At 40.8% G+C, this 15,267-nt stretch overlaps 1 protein-coding gene across 1 annotated transcript; it reads right to left on the reverse strand.

The window, feature by feature from the left end:
- Positions 1-10,018: 10,018 nt before the first annotated feature.
- LOC148019446 (probably inactive receptor-like protein kinase At5g41680) lies at positions 10,019-13,289 on the reverse strand. Its single transcript, XM_087660626.1, has 3 exons — positions 12,834-13,289; positions 12,330-12,689; positions 10,019-10,930 (listed from the first exon to the last, which is right to left on the reverse strand). The coding sequence occupies exons 1-3, from the start codon at positions 13,252-13,254 to the stop codon at positions 10,218-10,220; spliced, it is 1,494 nt and encodes a 497-aa protein (XP_087516752.1). The 5' UTR covers positions 13,255-13,289; the 3' UTR covers positions 10,019-10,217.
- Between the last annotated feature and the right edge of the window lie 1,978 nt (positions 13,290-15,267).

The raw sequence follows: 15,267 nt of genomic DNA on the forward strand, positions 1-15,267 counted from the left end.
CTCGTAGAATGCTTAACTGAGTTGGATGCTAAACTCAAAGTATTCACACGTGTCTACGTCCTTGCAGACATGGGTGCATTCCCCGAGAAGTAGCTTGGGGAATACTTGCCATTCCCCTATCCTGGGAAGAGCAAGAACATCTTGACGAGCACTATGACAGGCTCCTACATGAATGCATGCGACTCATCTCTGACGAGGAAGCCGACAAACTACGCTTAACTGTGACATCAATGATGTGCTCCGCCAACCAAATCTCTCACAGATAGAGCAACTAAAGCAAAAATCAGAGGGTTGAAGTCAATTCAAAAAGCGTTGGTTCGAAAATTGTGTTGCAATGGCTGAACTGGGAGCCTAGATTATGATGGTCTCAGAGGAGCGATTAGCCAAATGGCGGTCTCAAAGAGACCCAACTTATGTGGCGCCAACTTCCTTTCGAGTGTTGACTACCATTTGGGGTACAGACTTAGTTGAAACTAGCTAAGAAAACTCTCTAATTGATAAGGTCCTCATTGAGGAGGAGCTACATGTTGCAAGTAGGCTCGGACAAGGTACCATGCTACTCAATGTTGCAAAATATCTATTGTTATTGAGTAAGCTACCACCAGTACTGGATGCATGTGCCACACTCCAGTATAATCCTGAGTTCTACAACTGGTTTTTATCCTCACGAAGTGACATGGATTCATAAATGTGTACATAAATAAACAATGAGTTTTATGATTGTGTATAGATAATGCCAACACACACAAGCAATGTTAGTCAAAGTGCAGGGAGAAAAGTTTGGGTTTGATAGGATGAGCTCCTCAGGTCCTCCTCTAACCACACGTCTAGAAGTTGTGTGACCATTCCCGCCTCCAGGTGGAGGGCATGCAGCCCCTCACTGCCGCCATGGAAAGCCTTGACCAACACCTTTGAGGGTGTAGACGGGGCGTTGTCCCTTTCTACAAGCTTTCCCCCGTTTTTGATCTATCCTTCTGGGGAGCCCTGCTCCACTCCATCACAACCAGTCTGCGCAACTAAGCATAACCCAAGATTTGCTAATAGCTGGAATATGCCCCATAGTGTCCAAGCAGGATGAACATCATCATGGGGGCCGTCCCTCTACAACAAACACTACATGCCTCACCGCACCCCTCGTCATATGCACTTGATAATCCATTGTTTAATCCCTTCCATGCGAATAATTCTATCCTGCCTCAAGGCCTAACCCTCGGTTCACATTTTGCAGGTTTCCCCACAGTAGCCGTCATGGAGCACCCAATGCAGCTGGCCTGCAAGGAAGCTATCCACCGTCGGAGGGAGCATCCGGCACAAGCTCCTCCACCAGAGTGCTATGTGCCTACTCTAAAGAGGTATGCACTGAAAAGAGGTCCCAAGCGACATCGTCCAGGATGCAGGCCGAAAGCTCCCCAAGCCAAGAGGACGAAGGCTCAAGGGAGCATCCGGAGTGTAGCGACACTGGCCGTGCATGCCCTCACCAGACGCTCGGGCACCAAGTGCTCAAAAGAGGAGAAGGCAGCTAGAAACAAGAGGGAATTTGATGAATTATTTAAAAGCATTCTTGAAACAGCTGTGGCTAAGGATTACACCATGCGGGTCCCAGTCGATATCTTCCCTGCTCGGCCTGATGGGAGCCCCTCACGGGTACATCCCCAGTCACCTGACCACCCGAACTCACCCTGCCTCATACAAATAGAATAGCCCCTATGTTGTATAAGTTGCTTAACAAAGGCCATCTTGCCATAACTTTTTGTCATTAAGTGGTTAAAAGGGCAGGCTCTCCAATTGTACAAACCTCCCTTACCTACTACTAATACATGTCAAGTCTTTAACAAGCGCCGATGATATGCATTGCAGTCAGCACCATAGGATTTTGATAAAGTAATATCTTTTTGTGTTGCATCTATTCATTATAATTGATACATGTGACTTGCATATACTCTCACGAAGTGTCAAGTGGATGTAGGACGACACAGGTCTTTGTACGAAAGTGTTCAATGCCCAAGTTACCGCAAGCCCACCAACCTCACAAAGAGCCATGACGAAGCTAGACCATCGAAAGCGAAAATCACCCTAGCCGATTGCCCACATCACATGGCCCAAAGCATGATCAGTGGTGGGCCACTCTCTCTTTTTGGGTCAAACTCTACACCTGGCACTCACAGCAGTTGTTACCTCAATTGTACCAACATCGCATGTTACAAAGAGGTTTTGCAAATCTCCAGTGTATCTCCCCATCTCAACAATTGTTCCTCTAGCAACGAGGCTAGGACACAATCATCGCTGTAATATCCAGTTTCACAGCCTTTGAATCTCGACATTTCCCAATCCAATTGAAAGACTGATAGCCTCAATTTATCTTTTGAGTGCGTCATCCTTCATGTCATTGGGTATTCCCTTTCTTCTTCCTTTGTATTTGATTTGTGATGGGTTAACAAATGCAATTGATAAACATAAAACAATTCTTTGGTATGGTTCTCAGCCAAATGAGGCTAGAAGAGTGCCCTACCACCGCGAAAAATATTTTTTTCCTTGCAACCATCGTTTATCAGCGTCACTAAGTTTACTGTAACCATTTCTGTTTGCATTGGTAATCTATTATAATCGTCACTATTAGCATCGAAATATAGTGATGCAAACACCAATGCCAATAGCAATACCATATAGCAACACCAATAGCAATGCCATATAGCAACACGAATAGTGATGCCAATAATGGTAGTTCTATGGTATGCTAATCACAATGACAGGTTTTCTTTTTTCTAGACCATAGTAATCACTAAAAGCCTCTGTGATTGTTTTCTTTGCTGATATACTTGTTTTTAGTAAATCTAAAGTAAAACATCAGAAAGATCTTGGAATTATGTTCGATTTACTAGATAGAAATCACTTATATAGGAATCTCAATAAGTGTCTATTCTTTGAAAACCAAATTGAGTATAAGGGATACATAGTGTCTACTAAAGGCATAACTATAGACCCTAAGAAAATTCAAACCATCAAACACTAGCCTAACCCTAAGTGAGTGCATTTATTCTTTTCATGGATTAGTAGATTTTTGTAAAAAGGTTGTTTGAGTTTTTATTGATTGCATTTTCTTTAACTATCCTATTCTATAAAAATAATGTTTTTTAATGGGGCCCTAGTGAACATAAATTTTTTCACACCTTGAAATATCTTTTGATCCATTCGCCTATCCTTTAATTACCAGAATGTTCCCATCCTTTCTTTTTTGTAGTTATTGATGCTAATGGTTTAGCTATAGGTGCAATTTTGATGCAGAATGGTCAATCTATAGCTAATGAAAGTCCGAAACTCAAACGTTTAATCAAGACTACATGTTAAAGAATTACTGGCTACAGTGCATCCTTTAGATATTTGGAAACATTATCTCATGGGATCCAAAGTTCTTATAAAAATAGATCAACAAGCCATCAAACCTTAATTGAATTAATCACTTATCTATGATTGCCACATTAAATGGGCTCCTTTTATTCAAAACTTTCATCCAATGATTCAATGCCAATGTGATCATTTGAATGTTTTTAATATTATCAAAGATTAAAGTTGTGTGTTACTATATTTTTAAGGAATATTTCTATAATTAAAATACAAGTATTAGCTTACATGGGATATAAAAAAATTCAGTCTACTATAGTTGCATGTAAATAATATTTTTATTGGCATGTAATGAAGCACAACATTGTAAAATTTGTGTCTGAATGCATTGTGTATCAACACACTAAACATCATTATGAAAATTTTTATGAACTACTTATAATGCATTTTCTTGTACGTTGTCAAAGAGTTTACTGTTCATAATATAAATCATGGGATTCTTATGAACACAGAAGAACTTCACTAGGAGTTAAATGAGGAATTTGCATACAAAATTCGGACATTGTTACCCAATTACCAACTTAGTTACATAAGTTCTTTTGTATTTAGCATATAATTTTCAGTTATACCATGTATATTGATAAAAAATAAGTCTATGGGAACCCACAACTTGGTCAACTGGAAGTAATTGACAGTCTACAGGATAAATCACATTGATTCAGGTACAAAAATATGGTTAGAACTCAAGAAAATTGCCAAAAGTTGCCAAAAGTCCACTAGGTTCACAAGGGACCTGAAGTAATAGACTAAAGTGACCAGCAAGTGACCTGAGTAGGTCAAAAAGTGACCTGGGCCTGAGTAGGGAGCAGCCCGCATTTTTCGGCGCAAAATGCGGGTTGCACAGCCTGAGCACAATTGGAGAAAGCTGAAGCTATGGTGCATGCTTTAGAGCATGCAAATTGGAGATCAACAGGACCAGAAGCTGAAGATGTAAACACGGTGAGAGCTCCACTTATCTGTGCATTTGGCCTGACGAAAATGCATGTTATAACAGTCTATAAAAGGGGAAAATCTGAGAGAAAAGTATTCAGCCTGCTCTTATGCACGACTTCTCTCATTTTGTCTACCTCATTCTTGGTCCAATGAAGCCCGACTTGTACCCAAGTACTTGAGTGACTTTGGGGCAAGCAAAGGGTGAGGATTTTGAAGGTGTATGGGCTGAAATAACCAGTCATAAACAGGGCAGCCCACTGTTCTTGTCCATTTTTATGAGCAAACAAGATATTTATTTGGTTGTAATAGAAGGAAATGACCTCTTTTCATCAGGACTTTGTTCATTAATGATTAGTGGAGCTTCTTCATGAGTTTATACACTCATTTTGAGCTTGATTATGGGCTGGAATTTTCTGTTTTAAAACAAGGCTGAAGCTAAAATTATGCTCCTTCAAAGCATTTCATGTACCATTGGCCCAAATCTTGAATGTATTTGAAGTCTATCAACATAATACTTGTTCCAAAGTGTTGAAATCCGTCTATTAAAGCCATTAGAACTAGCATTTGATATTCATATTTGGATTGAGAATTTGAAATTATCCTTTATGTAATGATGTATGCATCCAGAGGCATTCGATGTAATCAAGATAGAGTTATTTCTTCCGTTTATGTATGTTAAATTCATAGAGAAAAAGCTTGAATTCTTCTTCCATATCTAAATCATTTCTAAATCCCAGATCTTATTAAACCCTAATCTATTTCCCCTTCCTGAACTTTGAATCCCATACTCCTCTTCTGCACTAAGCCCCTGTGGTAGACCTTCAGCCCTTAACACGACGACAGCGTAATGGACCATGGGAACAGACGTCTATGAATTTTATTATTGGTCTTCCCAGAACATTTGCACACTATAACATGATTTGAAGTATAATGGATGGATTGAGTAAAGAGGCCTACTTTTTTCCTTGTAAAAAGACTCTTATTTCTCCACAAGTTGCTAAACTTTTCATTAACACTATCTTCCATCATCATAGATTTTCTAAGGTAATACTTTCTAATTGTGATGGTCAATATCATTTGTGAGTAGCATTGTTTAAAAATATAGGTTCTAAGATGAACTTCATCTTGGCTTTCCATCCTGAAAGTAATAGCTAGACCAAAGTGACTAATAGTAGTATCCTTGACCTTTGTAGATTCTATACCATTGGTAGACCTAACAATTGCCCTTATCAACACTTCTTATCCTTTAGTTTACTTATAACAATATTCTATATTTTATTGGTAGAGCATTTTTGAATGTGTTTATGGAAAAAAAACCTACCTATTCCCATGATCACAATTGCTACTGATGTTCCAACTGCTAATATCTTAGCTAGTGCCCATAGAAAAATTCTAAAAGACATGGTGTAAAAGATTAAGCAATCATAATTGTGATATATAGCCCAAGGAAACAAGAAACGACATATTCAGGGATTTCACTCATGTGATCAAGAATTTTAGGTTGATGTAATTAGGCTAGCACGATTTCATTTAGAGGATACTAAAGTGTTGGCTTAGATTCGGTTTTAATGGTGAAAAGTGGCTCATTTTAGTATCAATTGGTTTTGTGTAATCCCCAATGGGCAAGGTTTGAATTATTCCTAGTTTACCATGAGGATTGTTGAATTTGGGGTGATAACATGAGGATTTTTCCTCTAAAGTAACCCTATGATTTGGAGTAGACATCACATGAAATTCAAATCCATGGTCTCATTAGTGAAGCCTTATACTTGTAAAAATCTACATAGATGAGTTTTATACATAAAATAAATGGAATACCCTTGGGTCACTACATTCCCTTTTTTAGCTCCCTCTTGTTAGTTTTAATGTTGAGACCCATTTGTAGATAATTTTTGGGAAGAAATGTGTTTCTATGATTAGATTTAGCAACCACACCTTCTTACAAAGAGTGATTGATACGTTTTGTGAAATGTACACATGTCTTAGGTTCTTACATTTGATCTACCAACATTAATAGACTCTCCATTGAAGCTTAGAAGTTCTCTTCATTTTTCTTTGCAGTAGATTGATTTGTAATGATGTAACTTGTTCTTTCTTTTTTGTTTCTTTTTTAGGCTCTTCTTGTGTTTTTCTCCAACTCACATGTTGTTGGAGATCCTAAAAAGGTTGTGATTTAGTTGTTCTAGTGTTAGTATTGTTATTCTTATTTTGGTGGCTTTCCTAGTGGATCTCCTTTTTGTGTCATTCTTTAAGTTGCATGTTAGTGGAGTTTTTGGAAAGCATATGTTTCCTACTTTATTTTGTACTTAGTAGTGGCATTAAGAGGGGATTTAATGAGAGCTCTCATTGATCCTTTCTCCATGTAAGTTATTGGGGGTTCCATGATCATACTCAACACATCCGGGGATTTCACTTATGTGATCAAGCATTTCAGGTTGATGTAATTAGGCTTGCATGATTGGCAAAAAGTGACTAATTTGAGTATCAATTGTTGGTGTTGCACAATCCTAAATGGGTGAGGCTTAAATTATTCCTAAATTTCCCATGAAATCGTTGACTAATTTGCATATAATTGTTGGTGTTGCACAATCCCCAAAGGGTAAGGTTTAAATTATTCCTAAATTTCACATGAGTATTTTTGAGTTTGGTGTGATAACATAAGGATTTTCCTTCTAACACAAACCTATTGAAATCATATGCCTAATCATGGTTTAGACTAATGATGTATTAACTAATGCTTTGGAGTTGGCATCACATGAAATTCAAATCCATGGTCTCATTAGGTGAAGCCTTATGCTTGTAAAAGTCTATAGAGTTGTGTTTTATATCGTTAATCAAATACCTTTTGGTCACCAATTTCCCTTTTCAGCTACCTCTTGTCAGTTTTAAGGTTGAAACATGTCTGTAGAATTTTTTTGGGTAGAAGTATGTTTCTATGATTAGATTTTGCAACCACACCATCTTACAAAGGGTGAGTGATAGGTTCCGTGAGATAGATGCATGTCTCAAGTTTCTAGAGTTGATCTACTGATCACATAACAAGTTTTTCACTGAAGCTTAGAGGCCATGTTGATTTGTCATTGCACTAGATTGACTTGTAATGGTGTTGCTAGTGTTCTTCCTTTTTGTGGCTCCTTTTTGTGTTTTTCACCAACTCACATGTCATTGGAGTTCCTAGAAGGGTTGTGATTTAGTTGTTTTGGTATCGCTATTATTATTCTTTTTTTGTACCTTTCCTACTGGATTTTGTTTTTGTGTTAGTCTTTAAGTTGCATGGTGCAGTTCTTGGAAGGCATATATTTACACCTTTATTTTATGCTTAGTAGTGGCACTGATAGAGGTTTGATGAGAGCTCTAATTGAGCCTTTCTCCATGTGAACATAGTGCTTGTATTATTATACTTGACATATCCAGGGATTTCACTCATGTGATCAAGAATTTCATGTTGATATGATTATGCTAGCATGATTTCATTTAGAGGATACTAAATTGTAGGTGCCATAATGGTGAAAAATGACTCATTGTAGTATCAATCGGTATTTCGTAATCCCAAATGGGTAAGGTTCAGATTATTCATAATTTTACCATGAATTGTCGAATTTGGGGTGATAATATGTGAAGATTTCCTTTTAACACAACCTATTAAAAGCGTATGCCTAATCGTGCTTCAACCTAAGTATGTACTAATTAATGCTTTGGTGTAGGCATCACATGAAATTGAAATCCATTGTCTCATTAGGTGAAGCCTTATACTTGGGATAGTCTACATAGATGTGCCTATATAATAGATTAGATACCCTTTGGTGAGAAGTTTCCATTTTTTAGCTCCCTCTTGTTAGTTTTAAGGTAGAGACCTATTTGTAGAAAGTTTCTGGATAGAAGTGTGTTCTATGATTAGATTTAGCAACAACACATTCTTATAAAGGGTGACTGATAGGTTCTGTGAGATGCATACATATCTTAGGTTTCCAAATTCCATCTTTCGACCTTTACACATTCTGCATTGAAGCTTAAAGGTTTTGCTAGTTTGTCTTTGCACTATATTTGGTTGTAATGATGTTGCTAGTGTAGTTCTTTTTCGGCTTCTTATTGAGGCTCCCTCTTGTGTTATTCTCCAACTCACATGTTGCTGAAGTTTCAAGAAGGGTTGTGATTTAGTTGTTTTGATATTGCTATTGTTCTTCTTTTTTTGTGGGTTTCCTATTGATCTCCTTTTATCAAGACAATGAAGAGTATTCATGTTAGAATACACAATGCCCTTTTGGGATTAGAAGGTTGAAAAATCACAATATAACACCAAAATTGATGGTGCGAAGCATATATTAGCTTGGAAGCGTAGAGATAAGTAGAAATTGATTGAAAACGAATAATTGCATGCAAGTTTTAGTTAACCACTTCCATCAAATCCAACTCTTTTGGACAAAGGATTCCCTTTAGTTACTAGTCCTTCTAAGGGAACAAGAAAGCTCATTCTCTATGCTGCATAAAAATTTACATCAATGGCATGAAGTGTGGAGAAAATGTACATGGGAATGCAAGCTTATTAGAATGAAATGCTTTAATTTGGGATAAGACTCCTCTTGATAAATGTGAGGAGGTAGTATTCCTTTAGAAGGTGTTAGATGCAAGCCTATAAGAATGAAATGCTCTATAATGAGAAATGTACATAGGGATGCAAGCTTATTAGAATGAATGCTCTAATGTGGGATAACTAGACTCCTCTTGATAAATGTGAGGTGATTGTACTCCTCTAGAAGGTGTTGGATGCAACCCTATAAGGATGAAATGCTCTATTATGAGATTATACTCCTTGAAACATATATTATCTTGCAAGCATAAAGATAAGTAGAAATTGATTGAAAATGAATAATTGCATGTAAGATTTAACCAACCACTTCTATCAAATCCAACTTTGTTGGAACAAGCATTCCCTTTCATCACTAGTCATTCTAAGGGAGCAAGAAAGCTCATTCTCTATGGTGCAAAAAAAAAAAAACATCAATGGCATGAAGTGTGGAGAAAATGTACATGTGGGAATGCAAGCTCATTAGAACGAAATGCTCTAATGTGGGATAAGACTCTTCTCGATAAATGTGAGGTGGTAGTATTCCTTTAGAAGGTGTTAGATGCAAGTCTATAAGAATGAAATGCTCTACTATGAGAAAATGTACATAGGGATGCAAGCTCATGAGAATGAGTGTTCTAATGTGGGATAAGACTCCTCTTGATAAATGTGAGGTGACTGTACTCCTCTAGAAGGCGTTAGATGCAAGCCTATAAGGATGGCTTTAATGCTCTACTATGAGATAATACTCCTTGAAACATATATTAGCTTGGAAGTGCAAAGATAAGGAGAAATTGATTGAAAATGAATATTTGCATGCAAGTTTGAGCCAACCACTTCTATTAAAACCAACCCTGTTGGACCAAGGATTCCCTTCAGCCATACTAGTCCTTCTAAGGGATGAACAAGAAAGCTCACTCTCTTTGGTGCAAAAAAATTTACATCAATGGCATGAAGTGTGGAGAAAATGTACATGGGGATTCAAGCTTATCAAAATGAAATGGTCTAATGTTGTGGGATAAGACTCTTGATAAATATGAGGTGAAAGTACTCCTCTAGAAGGTGTTAGATGCAAGCCTATAAGAATGAAATGCTCTACTATGAGATAAGACTCCTTGATAATGTAAGGTGATAGGATTTCTATAGAAGGTGATAGTGCTCTTGAATATACCCCTCTAACGTGAGATAATAGCGCTCTAGGATGCTTGACTCTAATGTGAGGCCCTTAACAAGAGCCGTACAAACTCTGGTTGATTCTAAAGGTCATCTATTGTGCAAAGTTGTCTCGCGAAGCGGCCTAATGTTCGTTGTACGCTATATGTTAGACTGAGTCCATGTACATCTCGCTAGGGGTGGTGGAGACATCGGTGTAGCCGCAGGAGCCGGAGGGCTCATCGAGCTCGCGCACCATGGTGAGCATGTGGACGACCCGGGCCATGGAGGGCCGCTGCTGGGGCGCCTCGGAGACGCAGGCCATGGCGATCTTGAGCATGTGGACCATCTCGTCCTCGTGGGTGTGGGAGAGGGCCGGGTCGAAGATCTCGGCCGTCCACTCCTCGTGGATGGACGAGTGGACGAGGCGGGGCAGGTTGAGGGCCTGACGCGTGACGGCGGACCAGGGCTGCTTGCCGGTGAGGAGCTCCAGCATGAGGACGCCGAAGCTGTAGACGTCGGACTTGGGGGTGAAGTGGCGGCAGTCCGGGCCGGTCTCGGGGGCGCGGTAGCCCACGTTGGCCCGAGCCAGCATCTCGGCCTCGGCCTTGCCGTTAATGCAGTTGGCGGCCGCCGACGCTGCAGCACCAGTCATCATTATGTTAAGGTTGATCGTGGGCTTCGCCTTGAGGAGCTGCAGCAGGCCGTAGTCCGATACGCACGCCCTGCCGTCTTCCCTCAACAGCACATTCGACGCCTTTATGTTGCCATGCACCAGCCCCTTGTTCCTCCCCTTCCCGTGGATGTACGCCAACCCCCTCGCCACGTCCATCACTATCTGCGCCCGCCGCGGCCAGTCCAATGCGTAGACCTTACCCCCCGCTTCTGCTGCTGCTCCGGCCCCTTCTTCTAAGCCACACAAATAGATGGTTAATCAGTTGGGTTATAATGCTGAGGTCACATGACATATTATACAAGAAGAGCAATTTCCTCTATAATTCCCACACCATGCAGTATGGATTACCATGACCACATCGTGAGCTTCTACGAGTGAGGGACCCCATAGCTAGCTAGATGCAATTGGGACGAGGGGGTTGTCGAGAGCAAAGGGTGTGGGCGTTGTTAGCCCCATTCCACTAACTGCACCTAGCTAGGTATGTGGTGTCTAGCTTGAGAACACCTCATGATGTCAATTACCATAGAGAGAAACAAGGGAACGTAGCCACTCTTTCCACATGGAAAAATGTATAAAAGTTCTAGTGATAGGACACACATTGCCAATTCCATTGTCATACAACATGCATTACCAGTTTCCTTATCATAAATAGGTTGATAATTGTTAATTATTATAGACTATATTGGATTACTACTACTTACTTCATGGAATTGTATCAAAGTACTAGCTACTCCATGCGATTCTATTGACTTACAACTTTGCAAGACCCTTAGGTTCATAAGGCCACAACTATATACAATTTCCTTGTCTTTTTAGACTCTATGTCTTCAATAACGGCATTGTGCTCTAATGTATCTTGACCATACTTTGGAGATTTTCTTACCTTTCCATGTCTTTAACTAGTGCTTTGTGCATGATGTCTCTTGACTATACTTTGGAGATTTGGATGTTCAAGTGCATGGTTTAACATGGTTTACCCACGTCGACAGAGGCATCATGGCAATATGAACAAGACTTTGAAAACTTAGAATTACCTTTGCTTTTAAAACTTCAAGCCACATAACAAGATCTCTACTCAATAGTAATCTACCTTTATTTTGCAACTAAACTAGTGTAACCATAGTAGCCTAACTTTTCTTTAAACTAATGCCATAATAAGCCATGATTGGACTTGACTACTGTGATGGTATTTACACTGTTGTTTGCAGATATGTTTGACATCATAATATTGATGCTATCTACCTAAGTTGTTGCATCATTGGCATAACTAATTTCACTTCTCTCGGGCAAACTTAAATTATTGAGCCTAGCTCACAACAAAATGGATCAATTTGTAGAAGTGATGTCAAATGCAAACATCAAACTTTTTAAGAGCTATACTACAACAAGATATTATATTTGAACCCTCGTGCGCACAACAGTTTTTGAGTTGGCCTAATATCAAATCGATTAAGCTACCATGTAGTTACACACACAACACAAAATGCTAGGATGGAGCCAAGAGTTATACTAGGAATAGTAGCCACCACGATCCAAACAGCACAAATGTTGGGGGTCTAATTAGGAGAGCAAAAGGATTATCAAGGCCTCCTCAGTGTAACTAACCTGCATGGGTCTGGGGATGGAGATGGTGCGAGAGATTGCCGGAGCTCAGGTACTCATAGAGGAGGAGCTTCTCAGACTCAGAGAAGAAGTAAGCGACGAGAGGGAGGACGTTGGCATGGCTAAGCTTAGCCAGTTCAGTGATACGCTTCTGGAACTCACGGCGAGGGAGGTTGACGCCGCGGAGGTGCTTGATGACGACGTCGACGGGCGGGTGGCCAACTTGTCGGACCTTGTAGGTGGCCCCGAACACACCTGCTTGCCCGAGGGGCTCGGCAGATGAGCGCAGGAGCTCATCCATGTCGAAGACGGGCCAACCCTGCTGCACCACCACCAACATTCTCGACGACCCTGCCCTTGCGCCTCAACCAACGTTCATGGAAAATACAGATTTAGAGTCAAGTGAATTGTTCAATTCAAAGGTAAAGAGACAGACAGAGAGAGAGAGAGAGAGAGATGGAGTTGGTAGCTGTGGGCTCTCGAGAATGTTTTCCCGTGAACACTGACCTGCACCACCCGCCGACTCCTCCGACCCGGCGCTCGCGCCCGACTCCGGCGTGAAGCTGCCCCGCGCCTTCGATGCCTTCCCTACCACCCCCTGTTGCGCCAGCATGATGTTTACCTCGCCACCTGTCGCCTCCTCATTCGCTGCGGCGCTGCGTGACGTGGCGTCCTTCCCGCCCTGTGGCAGCCGTCCGGACCTTCTCAAGGCCGCCAGCTTTCGGGCCCGAAAGTATAATACGAGAGCGAGCAGGACCAAGCTGGCCACTATCGCCACCATCCATATAGTGAACTGAGTGTGATCGCTGTGCTCGCCGCCGCTCGTCGTCTGAGTTTGATCGGGAGTCGGCCCCAGAAGCCTCTCGTCAGCCTCTACCCTCTCATCTGGGCTGATCCCAGCGCCTATAACAATGGCCCTCTCCATCATAATTCACCTCATGTTTTTTCGCATTGCGCAGGCGCTCTCTCTCTCTCTCTCTCTCTCTCTCTCTCTGTGTGTTTGAGCGTGTGCGTGTGCGTGTGGGAGAACGATCACCTCGTCCTCCAATGTCTTAATTTGTAAGTTTCTGCACAGCCTCGAACGAATCGAACTAGCCGACCTTTCTTGAAGGACCAAGCCTTCTTATCCGGTGTTTTCCATGACCTTCCACATGGACAATTGTCATCTTTGCCCATTATTTAACAGTGAAAATATCCACAAGGACCCGGGCTGACTGCTCCTTAGTTCCTATTCACGTGAAGCAATGACTATGAGTTGATCTTCCTATACCGAGAGAGAGAGAGAGAGAGAGAGAGAGAGAGAGAGAGAGAGAGATTAATGTCTTGTGAGGACAAAATTGGACTATGAGACCAAACCCTCTATAATACTCATCATCACCAGCCATGAAAGTCTGATGTGCTAAAAGGTGATTAATGATATACTATGAACATAAGTTAAGGACAAAATTGGACTATGAGACCAAACCCTCTCTCTTTCTTTCATGAATAAGTGTGTATTAATGTATGGAAACATTTACATCAAGTCTTCAAGCCAACCAAACAGAATGGTAACAACTCACATGAAGCAAGCTGGCGAGCTTGAAATTCCTAACAAATTACATGTCAAGCCAAAAGCCTACCAAGACCTAGCACACAAACGTCACATAGTGGCATAATAGAAGTAGAGCGGACAATATCCAGCCAAGGAGCAACCACATCAAGGAGGACTAGATTAGTTGAAACGATGGAAAAGATATGCCATAATAGTAAACCTCTTCCTCTCTCTCTCTCTCTCTCTCTCTCTCTCTCTCTCTCTCTCTCTCTCTCTCTCTCTCTCTCTCTCTCTCTCTCTCTCTCTCTCTCTCTCTCTCTCTCTCTCTCTCTCTCTCTCTCTCACATATTAATCGTGCTTGGTGGATGGGTGTAGCCAGGTAGCAAGCTCAGAGGGCGTGCGAGAAAAGTTGAACTGACTGAGGGCAACAAGTGGAAACAAGACAACACGTGAAAATGGGGCAAACAAGGTGGCTAGGACTAGCTTGGAGGGTTAGTGGGAGTTGTAGTCGAGGCAACAGAGGGAAGCATGTAGAAACAGAGTGGACATGGTAGAAATGGGGTGCAAATAGTGAGCAGCTAAGGTCAACAGGGTGGAAACGGGGTGTATAAGGTGGCCAAGAATATGTAGGGTTGTTGAGGGTGAGCATGAGGGAGCAAAGGCGAGATCTGGCTAAATTGCAAACCTTGATTTTTGTTTGGTCATTTAAGTCATTAGTAGTGTTTCATAACTAATATATGTTGACTAAATAGATATTACACACACACACACACACCTATTAATCATAACAAGTTCAATATAAATGCAGTGGGCTAGAGGCCAGACGTTGACTTTCACCCCAGATGGCACACACAGATTTTAAAGAGATTGATATAAGTAAGAAATTGAAGGAAATTATGATGATCAAGAACTCTAAAGGTCATCCAATTAGGACTCAGCCTGTGGTCTGCATGAACTTGCCAAACACTTGCTTCAAATGCATGAGGCATGCCACTTCATTAAAAACTGCCCCAAGTGGGAGAAGGATCAAAAAAACGATGAGTCTAATCCTAATCCCCCTGTTGACAATCAAAGTTTCAAAAGGTCCAAAATAGAAACAAAAAATGATATGCAAAAAAATAACTCAACTAGAAAACCAGCCAATAACAAATTAAATTTCAGTAACAAATATGCAACTCTCTTGGTTAATTGCACGAATGTTGTGTCCACAAGCTAGGCGAAAGGAGAAGCTTCAATATTTGAATGTGACTCTCATAATAATTTTGTAGATAGCACCTAGTTTTTCTAAGAATTGTAGATGCAAGTAGATGACTTCGAGAAGGAAATCAATGAAGTGGATGGAAGGCATCTTGAGGAAGACAACATGGAAGCTATGTTTGAAAATGGTAAGTCACATGCAAAGGAGGAGTT

Source organism: Lygodium microphyllum, chromosome 20, assembly GCF_053477565.2.
Source record: "Lygodium microphyllum isolate KBCC chromosome 20, Lygodium_microphyllum_v1.1.10, whole genome shotgun sequence".
In the NCBI taxonomy this organism is placed as follows: Eukaryota; Viridiplantae; Streptophyta; class Polypodiopsida; order Schizaeales; family Lygodiaceae; genus Lygodium; species Lygodium microphyllum.